Source organism: Mastigoproctus giganteus, chromosome 9 (assembly GCF_048544385.1).
Source record: "Mastigoproctus giganteus isolate SK-2022 chromosome 9, ASM4854438v1, whole genome shotgun sequence".
Classification (NCBI taxonomy): Eukaryota; Metazoa; Arthropoda; class Arachnida; order Uropygi; family Thelyphonidae; genus Mastigoproctus; species Mastigoproctus giganteus.
The window spans coordinates 31,497,394-31,517,150 of NC_143583.1; the positions used below are offsets into that span (position 1 = coordinate 31,497,394).

General features: G+C 37.7%; 1 protein-coding gene across 1 annotated transcript in view; it reads left to right on the forward strand.

Annotated features, from left to right (window-relative positions):
- Window positions 1-19,757, forward strand: part of LOC150080133 (uncharacterized) — a 348,537-nt gene that overhangs the window by 208,637 nt on the left and 120,143 nt on the right. The window contains exon 13 of the mRNA XM_090380622.1: window positions 11,815-11,907. Within this exon, the coding sequence (XP_090236748.1) occupies window positions 11,815-11,907 (93 nt within the window). The remainder of the gene's footprint in view (window positions 1-11,814; window positions 11,908-19,757) is intronic.

Genomic DNA, 19,757 nt, shown 5'->3' on the forward strand with positions numbered 1-19,757 from the left:
CATTCAAAGAATTAAACTTGGTAGCTGCTTGGCTTTTCATACGAAATAAGAAATACTGTTCAAGGTTTAGGCCTAAATGGATGGATGTCAGAAGAACTAATGAGACATAAGGCAGAGAAGAAAAATGCACGTAGTGCACATAAATTAACAGATAATACAAAAATATATGGTAGATATAAGCTGGTCTGTAATCAAGTCACAAAGGAGGTTAGGCAGGCAAAGGCAAATTTCAAGAAATATTTGGCAAAGGATGCGAAGAAAAACTGCAAAGAGTTCTTTAATTATGGAAACTCTAAAGGAAGAGGATTAATCAGATCATTCCACTTGATATTGATGGTTCAACTTTTGATGATCCTGCTCAGGTAACTAACAAACTACTAACAAGCTGATGCAAACTACTGAATGAGTAGTTTGCATCAGCATTTACACATGAGGAGTTATTCAGGGAGGGTAATGCCAGACGTGTATTCAAAGAATTAATCTTAATTAAACATTAATTAATTAAAGAATTAATTAAACTCTTGTCAGTGTGCTATGTGATTTTGTAATAACTGAGAGCAAAGTGGAGGAGAAATTGTGGAAGTTAAACACAAGGAAGGCACCTGGGGGTGGATGGGATCAATCCAGTTATATTAAAGTAGGCAGCATAGGAAGTAAGCAGACCCTTAGCCATAATTGTGAAACTTCCTTGGACTCAGAGGAGGTAACCATGGACTGGAGATGTGCAAATGTGACCCCAATTCACAAAGGAGGATCAAAGGGTGACAAGAGTAATTATAGCCATGTTAGTTTAACTTCTGTTCCTAATGGAGGCATTGGTTAAAGAAGCACTGAAGGACAAGACTTCAGTTATAGTTAGGACACTGTACGGGTTTATTATGAGGAAGTCTTGTCTGATCATTTTGATTGGATACTATGATATGGTCACAAAGGAACTGGATGCAAAGAATAATTTTAATATCATATACTTGTATCTTAGGGAGGCTTTTGATACTGTTCCATGTGGAAGACTACTGTACAAATTGGAGCAGTGCGGCATTGGAGGCAAATCGCTGCTATTGATAAAGGGATGGTTGAGTGAGAGAAGACAGAGTGTGGTAATCAACGGTCACTCATCTTCATGGACTAATGTCATCAGTGGAGTTCCCCACGGTTCAGTGTTGGTCCGTTGTTGTTTTTTGTATTTATTAATGAAATTGTTGAAAGTATATCAGGGTTAATGTCCAAGTTTGCAGACGATACGAAGGTTGGAGGAATGTTAATGGCACTAATGACAGTACGCTACAGCAACAGGAAGTAGAAAAGTTGAGGAGATGGGCTGAGAGGTGGCAACTGAAGATTAACATTGGCAAATGTAAAGTACTGCATATGGGTAGCAGTAATCCCAGAGTAACATATGAACATTATGATAATTGTAAAATTGTGGTACTAGTCTTAGGGTGGTAGTGAATGAAAAGGACCTGGGGTTAATTGTGCAGTCAGATATGAAGTTCTAGAGCTGTGGAGACAGTCTGCAAGAGTAGCTCATGGGGTCTTGTTAAGGATATATAGGAATTTTTCTAGTAGGGATAAGGAGGTGATTATCCCCTTGTATAAGGCAATGGTCAGGCTACACTTTGAGTACTGTATACAGGTCTGGAGGCCTCATCTTAAGAAGAATGTAGAGCTGTTGGAATGAGTAAAGAGAAGGGCAACAAGATTAGTGAATGGAACAAAATGGTGCTCTTATGAAGAAAGGCTTAAGTTTTGCAAATTACAGTGTCTGGAGACTAGACAGGACGAGGTGATCCAGTTGAGGTGTATAAAGCCTTGAATGGTTTGAGCATGCTCAAAGCTGATGGGATTCTTCCTCTTGCTCAGAATAATCGCCTGAGAGGGCATAAATTCAAATTGAGGAAAGACAGTTGTAAGATAGATATGTGGAAGTTTGCCTTTAGCCAGCAGGTAGTTGAACAGGTAGTTGGTGGAACAGACTTCCATCTTTCGTTGTGGAAGTTGATTGCCTAAATAAATTTAAGGCAGAACTAGACACACATTTGGAGCAAATGGATGGTTGAAATGGGAAGGGGTGTTTTTTTAATTTTTTTTTATTTTTTTTTTTATTTGGTTGATGCTGTATAAGCTTTCTTGAATTATTTGCCTCTACTAATGCTAATTAGTACCAACATGTACAACAGTATTGGTTCTTGTACTCTTATTAGACAAAAGCTACTTTTCACGGTTATCAACTTTTGCTAGAGACAGAATTGATGATAATAATGATGTCAAAATTAAAAATATATAACTTTTTTTGAGAATATTCTCAGATTTTCAATTGTAAAATTGAAATGGAATATAAGATTTTCATATTTTAAAATCTAGAAAAAGTAATACGTTTGCTTTGTGTACTGTATGTAGATACGATTTTAAATTTTGAAGTAAGTGAAATTCAATGAAGTAATGCAATTGCAGACAAATAAGCTTAAAAACAATGTATTGTGTGAGAAAGAAATTCATTAATTCAATAGTCTTGTAATAACTGAGAGTGAAGTCGAGGAGAAATTGTTGAAGATAAACACAAGAAAGGCACCTGGAGTGGATGGGATCTATCCATTTATATTAAAAGAGGCAGCACAGGAAGTAAGCAAACCGTTAGCCATAATTATGAGAGCTTCCTTGGACTCAGGGGAGGTACCCATGGACTGGAGATGTGCAAATGTGACCCCAATTCACAAAGGAGGATCAAAGGCTGATACAAGTAATTATAGACCTGTGAGTTTAACTTCTGTTCCCGGAAAATTAATGGAGGCACTGGTTAAAGAAGCACTGCAGGATCATCTAGACAAGACTTCAGTTATAGCTCAGACCCAGCATGGTTTTGTTAAGGGGAAGTCTTGCCTGACCAATTTGGTTGGATACTATGATGCATTCACAAAAGAACTGCATGCAGGGAATAACTTTGATATTATATACTTGAATCTTAGAAAGGCTTTTGATACTGTTGCACGTGGAAGACTGCTGCACAATTTGGAGCAGTGTGGCATTGGAGGCAAATTGCTGCTATGGATAACGGGGTGGTTGAGGGGGAGAAGACAGAGAGTGGTAATCAATGAACACTGCTCATCGTGGACTAATGTTATTATGGAGTCCCTCAGGGTTCAGTATTGGGTCCATTATTGTTTTCTGTATTTATAAATGATATTGATAATGGTATATCAAGCTTAATGTCCAAGTTTGCAGACGATACGAAGGTTGGCAGGGTTGTCAAGGACACTACTGACACTATGCTGCTGCAAAAGGATCTGGAAAGGTTGAGCAGATGGGCTGAGAGGTGGCAAATGAAGTTTAACATTGACAAATGTAAAGTACATATGGGAAACAGCAACCCCAGAGAAATGTATCAATGCTGTGGTACTACACTGACAGTGGTAGAGAATGAAAGAGACCTGGGGGTGGTTGTGCAGTCAGATATGAAGTTCTCTGAGCAGTGCAGACGGGCTGCAAGAGTAGCTCATGGTGTATTGTCAATGATGTATAGGAATTTTTCTAGCAGGGATAAGGAGGTGATTATTCCCTTGTATAAGGCAATGGTCAGCCCACACCTACAGTACTGTATACAGACCTGGAGGCCTCATTTCAAGAAGGATGTAGAGCTGCTGGAACGAGTACAGAGAAGGGCAACAAGATTAGTGAATGGAACAAAGGGGTGCTCTTACGAAGAAAGGCTTAAGTTTTGCAAATTACAGTGTCTGGAGACTAGGCACCAGCGAGGTGATCTGATAGAGGTGTATAAAGCCTTGAATGGTTTGAGCATACTCAATGCTGATGGGATTCTTCCTCTCGCTCAGAATAATTACCTGAGAGGGCATAAATTCAAATAGAGGAAAGACAGATGTAGGATAGACGTGCAGAAATTTGCCTTTATCCAGCGGGTGGTTGGTTGGTGGAACAGACTTCCATCCCTTGTCGTGGAAGTTGATAGCCTAAATAAGTTTAAGGCTCAGCTGGACAGGTATTTTGAACGAACAGAGGGGTGAAGCGGAAGTGGTTATTTTTTATTTATTTTTATTTTTTTTTTTGGGCTGATGCTGCATAAGCTTGCTTTCTTGTATCAAATGCCTCTACTAATGCTAATGCCAATGCCAATTGGTGTAGTACATCAAAGTAAAAGCTCAATGTTTTACGTGCTGAAGGTTTATTCACATTGTTTATGATAGAATATAATCTTCTGAGTTGTTCTAGTCATCAAGGTATGTTTTTCAGAAATATGTTTCTTGACATTGAATAGCATAAGTATGGACAGTAGAAGAATAAGAACAGCAGCCATCTTTAGTGAAATTGTACAAACACGAAAACAAGAGTTAGTGTCCGCTTATGGATCACTTTTAAAAATGTACTATTTTTGGTTGCTGCAGATGAGTAATCAAAGTTATTCTATGTTATATCCTATTGTGGTGATATAGCCTTTGAATTTATTAGGAAAAACATATTGTTCCTAATTCTTTAGGGATAGTGTTGGGCATCTTCAGACAACAAAGATGATCGCGCACTGCTCCTTTAACCATTGCCTCCATTAATTTTCCTGGAACAGAAGTTAAACTCAGAGGTCTATAATTACTTGTGTCAGCCTTTGACCCTCCTTTGTGAATTGGGGTCACATTTGCACATCTCCAGTCTATGGGTACCTCCCCCCGAGTCCAAAGTAGCTCTCATAATTAATCTCATAAGGCTAAGAGTTTGCTTACTTCCTTTGCTACCTCCTTTAATATAACTGGATAGATTCCATCCACTCCGAGGTGCCGTATTTATGTTTTATCTTCAACCATTTCTCCTTCACTTTATTCTCAGTTATTACAAGATTATCCAGCTTACTGCCAGAGTTAATACACCTCTGGCATTTGCCTCCCTGAATAACTGCTCATGTGTGAATGTTCATGCAAAATATTCATTTAGTTTGTTAGTTACCTGAGCAGGATCATAACAGTTGAACTATCGATATCAAGTGGACCAATCTGATATATTCCCTTCCTTCTAGAGTTTACGTAAGTAAAGAACTCTTTTCATTCTTTGCCAAAGATTTCTCGTAATCTGCATTTGCCTGCCTAACCTCCGTTGTGACTTGGTTACAGACCAGGTTATGTCTAACATAGTCCTCTGTGTCACCTGTTAATTTATATGTATCTCATGCATTTTTATTCTCTGCCACATGTCTAATTAGTTCATCTGACATCCATTTAGGCCTAAATCTTGAACAATATTTCTTAGTTGGTATGAAAAGCCAAGTAGCCTCCAAAATTATTTCTTTGAATTCTTCCCATTTTGAATTTGCTATTGGTAACATCAGTTTGTCCCACCATATAGAATTCAAATACTGTCTCAGACCACCTAGTCACCTTTATGAAAGCAAAAACCCTTCCCTTTACCCCTGATGGTAGTTACCTCTTTGAGTAAATCCCACTTCAGCACACTGGGATCACTGCCACCTAGTGGTTCCTTTATGTGCAGATTCTTAATGCATGAAGAATCACTACTGATAATCATATCAAGAGTATTACTCCCTCTGGTTGCCTCTTGAACATGTTGCTGTAGAAAACAATCATCTATAAATCCACAAAAGCCTTGTTAGTGCGTGAGTGATCAGCCCACAAATTCCATTCAATCTTTGGGAAATTAAAATCTCCCATTATAAGACTCTCTGATTTACTGGTCCACTCTATTTCTCTGCACAATTGCTCATTATACTCATCATATTTATTACACTTATAATGCACGCCTACTCACATTTTTCCATTCCCAGTGCTTATGTTACACCAAAAAAACTCAAAATTGCATTGTCCACCAACATCAGTTGAATTCATTTTCTTATATTTTGTGTTTCTTAACCAATAGCATAACCCCTCCTCCATTCCTGTTCTGTCTGTCCTTTCTGTACACATTGTACTCCCCAAATTCCAATTGTTCTCTGTTTATGTCTGTGTTACACCACGTCTCTGATATCCCAACAATATCTCCCTTTGATGTCTTGATACTCCTGGCATTAGCGTACATGGAAGTATACATGCACCTGTTTCTACTCTTAGTTTCCCCTAACACAACCCTTGTATTTACTTGTATTGCACTATGACTCCCAGCAATCCTGGAAATCCCCATTGCCTTGCTTTCCAGGCTGCTGTTCAATTGCATTTCAATAGAAGTAGTGCAAGAATCACTTTCACCTCTGCCAGCGGCTACTGTTAATCTATTAGTTCATGTATCCCCCCCCCCAGCTAGTAGTTTTCCAACCCACCTAACTCTTCCTCGATAGCATCAGCAAATATTCTTGCGCCCTTTCTATTTAAGTGTATCCCATCCCTGTAGAAGCAGTCTTTATTGTTAACAAGCCCAGACCTGGCTGAGAAAAATTCTATCCCTTCAGCCTTACACAATCTCTCCAGGGCCGAATTGATCGACAAGGCTCTCCTATCGTGTCTGAGCAGAATTGCAGACACTTTCAAATTCAAACCTAATTCACGGCTTTTTTTTTTCAACAGTGACCTGTACTTGTTAAGTAATTTTGCCGGTCTCCTACTCTTAATATCATTAGTGCCAATGTGTACAACAATATCACCGTTTATGCCCTTAAAAGTTGATATCTGCTCTACCTTTGCCCCTGGCAGGCATATCCTGGTCCTGTTCTGCTTATCCTTTTTGCACTGGCAAACTTCTGGCAAAAGCAGTTCTAAACAGCTCAAGCAGACTAATAACTCTAAGCATGTTATTCTGACTTGTGTAGAAAGTCTGGTTATGTTTTATTTCTGGCTTCAATAAAGAATTTGCATATTTCTTTTAAATGCTATGCCAATGTTTAAAAATCTGAACATAGCTAATCAACCTAGCATACATCTCATTGATTTACTCAGAATGTGATGTTTAAATTTGTTATTAGCATTAAGAGAGGCATATGATGCAAGAAAGCAAGCTTATACAGCATCAGCCAAAAAAAAAAAAAAAAACCCACCATTTCCATCTCACTAACCCATTCACTCCAAACGTTAGCATTAGTAGAGGCATTTGATGCAAGAAGCAAGCTTATGCAGCATCAGCCAAAAAAAAAAAAAAATAAATAAATAAATAAAAAAAAAAAAAACCACTTCCACTTCACCTCTCTGTTCATTCTAAATACCTGTCTAGCTGAGCCTTAAACTTATTTAGGCTATCAACTTCCACGACAAGGAATGGAAGTCTATTCCACCAACCAACCACACGCTGGCTAAACGCAAATTTCCTCACGTCTATCCTACATCTGTCTTTTCTCAATTTGAATTTATGCCCTCTCAGGTGATTATTCTGAGCAAGAGGAAGAATCCCATCAGCATTGAGAATGCTCAAACCATTCAAGGCTTTATACACCTCTATCAGATCACCTCGGTGTTGCCTAGTCTCCAGACACTGTAATTTGCAAAACTTAAGCCTTTCTTCGTAACAGCATCCCTTTGTTCCATTCACTAATCTTGTTGCCCTTCTCTGTACTCGTTCCAGCATCTCTACATTTTTCTTGAAATGAAGCCTCCAGACCTGTATACAGTATTCTAGGTGTGGTCTGACCATTGCCTTATACAAGGGAATAATCACCTCTTTATCCCTGCTAGAAAAATTCCTATATATCATTGACAATACACCATGAGCTACTCTTGCAGCCCGTCTGCACTGCTCAGAAAACTTCATATCTGCCTGCACAACCACCCCCAGGTCTTTTTCATTCACTACCACTGTCAGTGTAGTACCACAGAGTTGATACGTTGCTCTGGGGTTGCTGTTTCCCATATGTAGTACTTTACATTTGTCAATGTTAAACTTCATTTGCCACTTCTCAGCCCATCTGCTCAACCTTTTCAGATCCTGTTGCAGTAGCGTAGTGTCGTCTGCAAACTTGGACATTAAGCTTGATATACCATTATCAATATCATTTATAAATACAGAAAACAATAATGGACCCAATACTGAACCCTGAGGGACTCCACTAATAACATTAGTCCATGATGAGCAGTGTCCATTGATCACCACTCTCTGTCTTCTCCACATCAACCACCCCTTTATCCATAGTAGCAATTTGCCTCCAATGCCACACTGCTCCAATTTGTGCAGCAGTCTTCCCTGTGCAACAGTATCAAAAGCTTTTCTAAGATCCAAGTATATAATATCAAAGTTATTCCCTGCATCCAGTTCTTTTGTGAATGCATCATAGTATCCACACAAATTGGTCAGGCAAGACTTCCCCTTAACAAAACCATGCTGTGTCTGAGCTATAACTGAAGTCTTGTCTAGATGATCCTGCAGTGCTTCTTTAACCAGTGCCTCCATTAATTTTCTGGGAACAGAAGTTAAACTCACAGGTCTATAATACTTGTATCAGCCTTTGATCCTCCTTTGTGAATTGGGGTCACATTTGCACATCTCCAGTCCATGGGTACTTCCCCTGAGTCCAAGGAAGCTCTCATAATTATGGCTAAGGGTTTGCTTACGTCCTTTGCTGCCTCCTTTAATATAACTGGATAGATCCCATCCATCCCAGGTGCCTTTCTTGTATTTATCTTCAACAATTTCTCCTCCACTTTACTCTTAGTTATTACAAGATTCTCTATCTTACTGCCAGAGTTGAATACACCTCTGGCATTCCCCTCGCTGAATAACTCCTCATGTGTGAATGTCGATGCAAAATATTCATTCAGTTTGTTAGCTACCTGAGCAGGATCATCAACAGTTGACCCATCGATATCAAGTGGAGCAATCTGATTCATCCCCTTCCTTCTAGAGTTTACATAAGTAAAGAACTGTTTGCTGTTTTTCTTTGCATCCCTTGCCAAAGATTTCTCGTAATCTGCCTTCGCCTGCCTAACCTCCTTTGTAACCTGGTTACAGATCAACTTGTATCTATCATAGGCTTCTGTGTCACGTGTTAATTTGTATGTATCCTATTCATTTTTCTTCTCTGCCATATGTCTCATTAGTTCATCTGACATCCACTTAGGCCTAAACCTTGAACAATATTTCTTAGTTGGTATGTAAAGCCTAGTAGCTTCCAAGATAAGTTCTTTGAATGCTTCCCATTTTGAATTTGCTGTTGGTAACATCATCAGTTGGTCCCACTGTATAGAATTTAAATACTGTCTCAGTTCATCATAGTCGCCTTTACGAAAGCAATAACCCTTCCCTTTACCCCTAATGGTAGTTACCTCTTTGAGTAAATCCCACTTCAGCACACTGTGATCACTGCCAACTAGTGGTTCATTTACCTGCAGATTCTTAATGCATGAAGAATCACTACTGATAATCAAATCAAGAGTATTACTACCTCTAGTTGCCTCCCGAACATGCTGATGTAGAAAACAATCATCCAATAAATCCACAAAAGCCTTGCTAGTGTATGAGTGACCAGCCCCCAAATTCCAGTCAATATCTGGGAAATTGAAATCACCCATTATATGACTCTTCTGATTTACTGGCCCACTCTATTTCCCCGTACAGTTTCTTATTATACTCATCAGAGTCATTAGGCCTATAGCACACTCCTACTCTCAATTTTGATCTCCCAATGCTTATGTCACACCAAACTGACTCGACACTGCACTGTCCAGCAATGTCGACTGGCTTCACTTCCTTGGATTTTATGTATTTCTTAACTAATAGCATAACCCCTCCTCCCTTCCTACCCTGTCTATCCTTTCTGTAGACATTGTACTCCCCATATTACAGTTCTGCATTCCTTATATCTGTGTGACACCACGTCACTGAAACCCCCACAATATCTGCCTTTGATGTTTTGAGCAATACCTCAAATTCATCATACTCATTCAGTTTGTCAGCTATCTGAGCAGGATCATCAACCGTCAAAAACTAGATTATATCTGTCATAAGCTTCTGTGTAGTCTGATAATTTATATGCAACCCATGCATTTTTCTTCTTTGCCTCAAGTCTCATTAGTTTATCTGACATCCATTTGAGTCTAAACTTTCAGCAGTATTTTTTAGTTGGTTATACTGCTAAAAGATATAAAAAAAGGTAAGTCATCCACTTCCATTTTGCAAGTAGTTTACAAGTGTAGAGTGAATAAGGGCAATTCTGAACTAGTTATAGGGTCATTGAAAGCTAAAATTTGATGTATTGCCAAAGTCATGGAGAGTGTGAAACAAACAATTGAAAAGATTTTGTTCTTTTCTTCAATGAGGTGTTACTTTGTTGCTGCCTTTTATATGTTGCAGAAATTCCCATAGAAAAATTATGTTCTTGAAATGAAAAGTAACACAAATTGAATTGACAGTGCATAAATTAGAAATTTTTGTTTACAAGTTTCCAGTATCATTGAAGATAATGAAATAGATGAAGCAAAAGATGTTTTGTAGAATCAATTCTGTCGATTTCAGTGACAGAACTAATTCTCTGAACTGACCAGATGCTATTAGAAATAACGAAGGATTGATGTTCAGTGGTCCTTATGTGGAGATCTAGTAAGTGCTGAATGAAAGGAAAGTTGAAATATAAGAAATTATCCAAAGTCATGCTTGGCATTTTAACAATTCCTCATAGTAGTTATGATTGTGACAAGATATTCAGCTAGATGTAAAAATAAAAAATTCACTTCACCCTTCTCTGTTCAATCTTTAGAAGTGTTCCTGATAGCCAAGTCTAGACAACAGGTTCATTGATTTTTTATATAATATTGGTGTAAACACCAATATTATATAAATGAAAGGCCAACAAGTCTTGAAACTGTGCTGTCTGGGTGGTGGTGGTGCCCACTGAGAATAACTAACAATAGTTTTCCCTTTTAGTCAAGTGTTACTTATTCGAGGTACTGCAATACATGGCAACTCATTGTGATGGAAGAGCACAATATGAGATACAGATAAAATGATGCACTTCACACTAATAACATAGTTTTTTTATTTAAGCATTGTCTATGGTATGTTTACACCAATATAATATAGATTATTATACTCTTAAAGATATGATGCGTTGTTGCCTTTAATTTTACTTAAATATTATCACACATACCTTCTCGCATATCTCATATTGTGGGATTATCTTCACAACTGGATTGTCATGTCAGCAGTACCAGGGTTCCTGTCCACCTACTGAGAATAAGTAACAATAGTCTTCTCTTTTAGTGAAGCATTACTTATTCGAGATAGTGCAATACATAGCAACTTGTTGTGAAGGAAGAGCACAATATGATATACAGATAAAATGATGCCCTTCACACTACAGACGTAGTTTTTTTTTATTTAAGAGTTGTCTATGATGTGTTTACACCAATATTATATAGATTATTTTACTCTTAAGGATATGATGCCTTGTTGCATTTAATTTTACTTAAATTGATTTTTTATACAAAACTATGATTCATTTTTGAAGAAGGCGGACTGCAAGAGTATCTTCCTTGAAGTAATCATAACCAGTTGATGTCAAACAAAAATGTATAGAAAGAAAAATCCTTAATTTAGCTAATATTTGAAAGCATTCTGCACTGTCAAACAGTCCCATGGCTGTATTTTAATGTAAACTGTGTATGTTGAGCAAAAGGAACTGTGTAAGTTAATTTGAATTCCCAAGTCTGGATAAGCAGGAGGAAAACAGTTTAAAAAATCTGCTTTCATCCTTTTTATGATTACCAAATACCTTGCTGTTTGAAAGTCAAAATATGGCAGTTCTGTTATTTGATGGATGTTGGATATCATTATTTCCATACAGCCTGCCTGTGTTCTTATTAAATAATGAAAATATTAAATTTTATGTTAACTTTGAAATATCAAATTTTGTACTACCAAAGATATTAATGGTTTTTTTTTTTTTAATAGCTCCTTAAGTGTAACAAATGCCAAAATACTTATCATGCAGAATGCTTGGGACCCAATTATCCTTCTAAGCCATCGAGAAAGAAACGAATTTGGGTGAGTAAATTGAATTTATTATTTCCTTCAAATAGCTTTCATATTAAATAACATCACGTCTGGAGTTTAGTGGGAATGTCCTAGTTTGTGTTTAGTAGTTATGCCATACTTTTAATGGTAAAAATCTGCCACTTTGCTTCTTTCAATGAGTGTAGGCTTCTGCTTGTTTATTGATTTACTTATTTTTTTTGAAATTTTCTAATCTTTATTTTAATTTTTTCTTTTATGCAGGTAGTATACATCATCATTACTGGTTGCATTAGCAACTATCCCTTCAACACGATATAATAGTGTTTTAATTTTGCAAATCATTATTTGGCCAGTATTTATAGTCTGCTATTTGGATTTTTTGCAGTCTCTGAAGATCTGCAAAGACATCATTATATCAACTCTGAACGTTTGCAGCCTATCTATTTACCAGGTAGATTGCAAATTTAATTGAACACTTGTGTGTTTAATTAAATTTGAAAGTATACTGCACTATCAAACAATCCCATGACTGTATTTTAATATAAACTGTGAAAGGAACTGTGCAGTGTAGGTTAATTTGATTTCCCAAGTTTGGATAAGCAGGAGGAAAACAGTTTAAAAAAAATCTGCTTTCGTGTTCTTATGATTACCAAACATTTTGCTTTTTGAAAGTAATTTATTATTATTTGGTATAATTTATAATCCAACTAATAAATTATTAGTTGGATTATATATAAATTATAATCTATTTTACTTACCTAGCAAACTTGTGTTCATTTAAATTTTAAGAATTATTAGTTAGATTATAAAGCATATACTTTATGTATCATAACTTTTATTACAAAATTCTACTGTAACTTTTACTTGTTTTTCTTATTGTCAATCAACTTTAATCTGTATCAACATATTGCTATTCTCTTCACTATATATTTTTATTTATTTATTTATTATTATCATTATTTTTTTGCCCATTTCTGCTCATTTGCTGGCCTGGGAATTGCTTGTTTGTTTATCATTTATATTTGACTTCTAGTGAATAAACAGTTATTAATTTTGAAATTTATCTAGCATTAACTTTGAAATTTATCTAGCATTAAATTTCAAATTTACCCTTACATAAATTTTATGAACATCTATCAAAATATCTCCTTGTGTAAATAGCATTACTCTGTATTGATGATTCATTTGTTAGGTTTGTGTTTTTTTTTTTTTATATTGATGAACTGCTGCTAAGTAAACATTGCTGAAGCTTTAGAACAAATACAGAACTTCGTCAGACTAATAATTTTTAAAATTACATATTAGAAATACATTGAGAAAGAAATTAGCATTAGGATTAGTTGAGGAATACAATGCAAGAAATCAAGCTTATGCAGCATCGGCCAAAAGAAGAAGAAAAAAAGAGAGAGGGAAAAAAAAAAAAAAAAAAAACCTCCAATTTCACCCATCCAGTCACTCCAAATGTTTGTCTAGTTCAGCCTTAAGTTTATATTTAAGCTATCATCTTCCACAACAGGAGATAGAAGTCTGTTCCAGCAAACAACTATCCGCTGGCTAAAGGCATATTTCTGCACATCTATTCTACAACTGTCTTTCCTCAATTTGAATCTATGCTCCCTCAGGTTCTTAATCTGAGCAAGAGGAAAAATTCTTATACACCTCAGTCAGATCACTTCACATGTGGCGCCTCCGTAGCCAGGTGGGAAGGTGCAGCAGTGCGTAGCACACGCTTCTTGATTAGAGCGGGGTTCGAGCCTGTCACCACCAAATATGGAGGATGCGGAAAGATCAGGGAATGACCACCACATATCCCTGGAGCAATATGGCCTTAGTTGCTAATGCTCCTAAAAACCAAATAATAACATTAACTTCACATGTGCCTAGTTTCCAGTCACTGCAATTTGCAGAATTCAAGCCTTTCTTGGTAAGAGCACCCCTTTGTACCCCTCAACAATCCTGTTGCCCTTCTTTGTACTCGTACTAGCAACTCTATATCCTTCCTAAAATGAGACCTCCACACCTGTACACAGTATTCAAGGTGTGGCCAGACCATTGCCTGGCCAGACCTTTATGCCTTGTACAACGTGATAATCACCTCCTTGTCCCTGCTAGCAAAATTCCTGAATATGATTCACAAGACTCCATGACCTGCTCTGGTAGTCCCTCTGCACTGCTCAGAGAACTTCATATCTAACTGCACAATTACCCCCCAGGTCTTTCTCACTCTTCACATCCCTGAGTATAGTACCACACAGTTGGTACATTTCTCTTGGGGTTACTGCTACCCAAATGCAGTCAGTCCTCGTATAGCACGATAGTTGTGTTCCTAGAAACCCTCATGCAATGCAAAATCGTGCAATATAAATAGCAGGCCCTAGGGGAAAAATTGGGTTAGGTGCCGACCACCCAAGATTAAACACAATAAATAATCGCAATAAAATAGTTACGTATTTTATTACGACTATTTACGTAATAAAATATTGCTAATGCTTTTGCTTCTATCATAAGCAAACTTGTTCTTTGTTTGATTTTCTATCCAAACAGATGGCAGCCGTTGCATCTCTTCCAATTCTTTGTGTCTTTATTTAATGGATTTTAATTACACTTTGAGTGTTCCTGCTATGAAAGTTGTTTTTATTTTCTATGCATTCTTTCTAATTCTCGGCGTTGCCTCATTTAGGCCTGTAGCACGTGCAATATCACATGGTCTTTCATTTCGCTCAAAGTGTTTCACAATTTAATATTTTTTTTCTGAATCAACAGTGGCGGACTGGCCATAAGCCTTACTGGGGAAACCCTGGTGGACCAGAGGCCAGTGTGATTTTGGCCATAAATGCTAGTATGAGGCCACTACAGGTTTTCCCGGGTAAGAATTTTTGACCCAGTTCGCCTCTGTTTATCCATATTGCTTTCCTTTTTCTCTCTGAATCTGTAGTGTCTTCGCCAGGATGCTTCCTTTTCACACCTTTTAAGTATTTTACTCATTTTTAGGGAATAAAGCACAATTACAAAATGAGGAGGCACTCTTGATACACATAAACAAAGTTGTGTGCGTGTAGCAGCTGAATAAACAACACCGTAAAGGCAGAGACAACTCTATTAACACCTCACTAGCTCACATTTTACTAAAGCACATTTCTGGGGGTTAATGCCATAAAACAATAAAAACAATTTCCAGTTGCGTTTCTGCTAGTGGAATCTGTTATAAACTGGTAGTAAACTCGATCTAATTGCATTTGCGATATTACCGATAGCTGGAATTTTGTGGGTTTTTACATTATTATGGTGAAATGTGTTTCCCCTTCACTGATATAAAAACATAAATACATTTTCGTAATCTTCTCTTCATTCCTATCGTGTTGCATTCAGTTGGGGTGATTCTGCATTCGACTGCCATTTCTTGTAAACACAAAGGCGAATCGTGCATAAGCGAAGTCGGTTCATGTTATATACGATATCATTCCTCTATTTATAAATCCCGTTTGATCGAATTTGTGTAGTTTAAACACGTGTTATATGAGGACTGACTGTTCTCTGCATTTGTCAATGTTAAACTTCAGTTGCAGTAGTATACTGTCTTCACTGCCGTTAACTACTCTCCCAACCTTTGTATCATCTGAAAACTTGGACATTAAGCCTGATATACTTTCACCAATTTCATTGATGAATACACAAAACAACAATGGGCCCAGCATCGAACCATAGGGAACTCCACTAATAACATTAGTCCATGAAGAGCAGTGTCCATTGATTACCACTCTCTGTCGTCCCCACTCAACCATCCCTTTATCCATTCTAAGTTCCCCTTAATGCCATACCACTGTAATTTGTACAGCAGTCTTCCACGTGCAACAGTATCAAAAACCTTCCTGAAATCGAAGTATATGATATCAAAATTATTTTTTTGCATCCAGTTCCTTTGTGGCCACATAATAATATCCAATCAAATTGGTCAGACAAGACCTCCCTTTAACAAACCCACACTGTGTCTTAAATATTACTGCAGTCTTGTCTAGATGATCCTGGAATGCTTCTCCGATCAGCGAGACCTCTGCTTTCCCCAGAACACAAGTTAAACTAAAAGTTCTATAGTTACTTATCTCAACCCTTGAACCCCCTCTGTGAATTGGGAACACATATGTACATCTCCGGTCCTTGACAATCTCTGCTCAGTCCAAGGAAGCTCTCATAACTATGGCTAAGGGCATGCTCACTGCCCCTGCAACTGCCCCCAATACAACTGGACAGATCCCATCCACCCCAGGTGCTTTCCTTATTTTTAGCTTCAACAATTTCTCCTTCACCCTGCCCTCATTGACCACAAAATAGCTCGACTATCCATTTGAGTCTGACAAACTTCTGGTACTCACCTGCTTGAACAACTCCTCATGTGTAAATGTGGTTGAAAAATACTCATTCAGTTTATCAGTTACCTGAGCATGATCATCAATAGTCAAACCATTTATGTTAAGTGGACCAATCTGATTCATCCCTTTCTTTCTAGAATTTACATAAATAAAGAACTCTTTGCTTTTTTTCTTTGTAATCTTTGCCAAAGATTTCGCATAATCTGCCTTCGCCTGCCTAACCTCTTTTCTGACTTGATTGCAAACTAGCTTATATTTGTGATAGGCTTCTGTGTTGCCTGATAATTTATATGCATCCCATGCATTTTTCTTCTCTGCCACAAGCCTCATTAATTCATTTGACCTCCATTTAGGCTTGAACCGTGAACAGCATTTCTTAGTTGGTATGAAGAGCCTATTAGCCTCCAAGATTAAGTCCCCGAAGGCTTCTCATTAAGAATTCACCGTTGGTAACATCATCAGTTGATCCCATCAGTTGATCCCATCAGTTGATCCCAGTGATACCATGCACATGTGACAATTTTAAAACTGTCTGAGTCCACTATATTCAGCTTTACGAAAGCAAAAACCCTTCCCTTTACCCTTGATTGTAGTTACATCTTTAAGTAAATCCAACATCAGTACACTGTGATCACTGTCACCCAGTGATTCCTTTATCTGCAAATTCTTAATGCATGAATAATCACTGCTGATAGTCAGATCAAGAGTATTGCTCCCTATGGTTACCTCTCGAACATATTGCTGTTGAAAACAGTCATCCAATAAATCCACAAAAGTTCTGCTAATGTGCGAGTGACAAACCCACAAATTCCAGTCAATATCTGGAAAGTTAAAATCAGTCCCCCATTATAAGACATTATGATTTACTGGCCACTCTATTTCTTTGCACAATTGCTCATTGTACTCATCAGATTCATTCACACCTACTCTCATTTTCCAGTGCTTATGTCACACCACATTGACTCAATGTCCACAAACATCAATTGGATGCACTTCCTTAGATTTTGTTTCTTAATTAACAGCATAACCCTGCCTCCCTTCCTGTCCTGTCTATCCTTTCTGTACACATTGTACTCCCCAAGTTCCAATTCTGCACTTCTTATACAGCAATACCCCGCTTAGCACGGCTTCAAACAGCACGGGTTTCACTATAACATGGTTTTCAATTACGTTTCAGTCAAAAATTTACTGTACATATTAAAACTCATTCAGTAGTCTAGACAGGTACTATACATATATGCCGCTGCGTTGTATAGTACCTAGGTACGGTATATATATGCTGCGGTGCCAACTCCATTGTCTACCATGCACATGTGACAATAGCTCCTTTCAGGCAGTCAGCTGTAATGTGCAACAGTGTTCAGTATTCTTAATTCCATCCTGACGAGACGACATGATAGTTTTTCAAACTTTTCATTTCAAAATTTATTTTTTACCTCTTTAAATATGATCAAAAATATATCTGCATCTTGGCTATAAATCACTGCCAACAACATGCGTTCTGTTTGGCAGAATGTTTTGCCCTATTTAAAGATTTCACTGGTTTTGAATCGTAAGTTCAGATAATTGCCGAAGACATTGTGAAGGTTGCAAAAGACTTGGGATTTGAAACTTTGGACACTGCCAATGTTCGTGTCTGCACTGACTCATATGCAACTTTCCTTGAAATTGACGAGCAAACTGCATATGCAGAAGAGGAAAACAATTCTGAAGTGGATAACACTTGAAGTGCCACCAAAACAATTTTCAACAGAAGAATTGGAGAAAGTTTTTTGGGGGGGGGTTGACATGGCCTGCAAGGTGATTACGAATGGAGATCCGAATGTTGAATGTAGCATTAAGATATGGCAAATTTTACAGGATGGGATTTGATACTACAAAGACTTGTACGCCGAGAAAAAGAAGAGATGGCTTCACCAGACTTCATTATTGAAATACCTAAATAAACAACTGCTTTTTGAAAACTATTTCTCATCTCTCATGATGTTGCCTTTTCATTAATAAAATTTTTGCAATATTTTTTTTAATTTCAAATCCTTTTAATTGGCTATCAAGTGCAAATTGTTTATAGATTTATTATAATTTGTTTATAGACTGTTTCTCTGGTACACATTCAATTAAAACCCATTATAATTATACCTCAATCAGCACGGTTTCACATAACATAGAATAGTTTCGGTACCAATTATCAGTGCTATGCAGGGTATTGCTGTATCTGTGTGACACGACATCTCTGATATCCTAACAATATCTGCCTTTGATGTCTTGACCCAACACTTCAAACTCATCAAATTTATTAACTATACTTGTAGCATTGTTGTACATGCAAGTATACATGCACCTGTTCTTACTCTTAGTTACCCTAACACAATCCATGTATTTACTTGTTTCACTGTGACTCCCATCAGTCCTGGAAATTCCCAGCAACATGGTTTCCAGGCTGCTGCTCATTCCAATAGAAGCAGTGCAAGAATCACTTTCGCCTTTGCCTGCAGCCGCTGTTAATCTTTTATTCTGTATATCCCCCCAAGCTAAAAGTTTTCCGAACTACCGATTGCTGCCTCGACAGCATCAGCAAGTATTCTTGCACTCTTTCTATTTAAGTGTACTCCATCACTGTAGAAGCAGTTTCTCTGGTTAACAAGCACAGTCTGCATGAAAAAAAATTCTACCACTAGTCTTGCACAATCTCCCCAGGGCCGAATTGATTGACAAGGCTCTCATCATATACTTCCTCCTATCGTGCCTAGGCAGAATTGCAGACACTTTCAAATTCAACCCTTGCTCACAACGTTTTTTCAACATTGACATGTACTTGCTAATTAAATCTGTAGATATCTTACTCTTAATGTCATTAGTACCAACGTGTACAACAATATCATCTTTTGTGCTCTTAAAAGATATCTGTTCTACAACATCAATTTTTGCTCCCGGCAGACATACTCTGGTCTTGTTGCACGTATCCTTTTTGTATAATATATTCCCCATCTCCCCGACAATAGAGTCATCAACAATAACTAGTTGTTTTGGGACCAGTGCATTCTGCCTTAGAGATTGGCTGTGTGTTGCCTGCTGCACAGGAGTAAGTGCTGGCATTGAGTGGGCAGCTGAGAGCTTGCTGGGCCCCTCATATTAATTTCTTCAAGGGCATCTACCATACACCTCAAACTCTAATAGATGCCTATCAGAATGCTGAGTTGTCGCCTAATTTCTTAGCACTCTAGGCACCTAGCGCGTGCGCACACACACACACACACACACACACACACACACACACACACACACACACACACACACACACACACACACACACACACACACACACACACACACACACACACACACACACACACACACACACACACACAACATTCTCCTTGGCTAGATCATGTCTTCTTCCAGAAATGTCCATAAACATTTCACTTTCCACACATTTTTTGAGACTGTGATGTGTTGGAGAATCACCCTCTTTGTTTCTCCCCCAACCCACAGCAGTCCTACTACTACTACTCT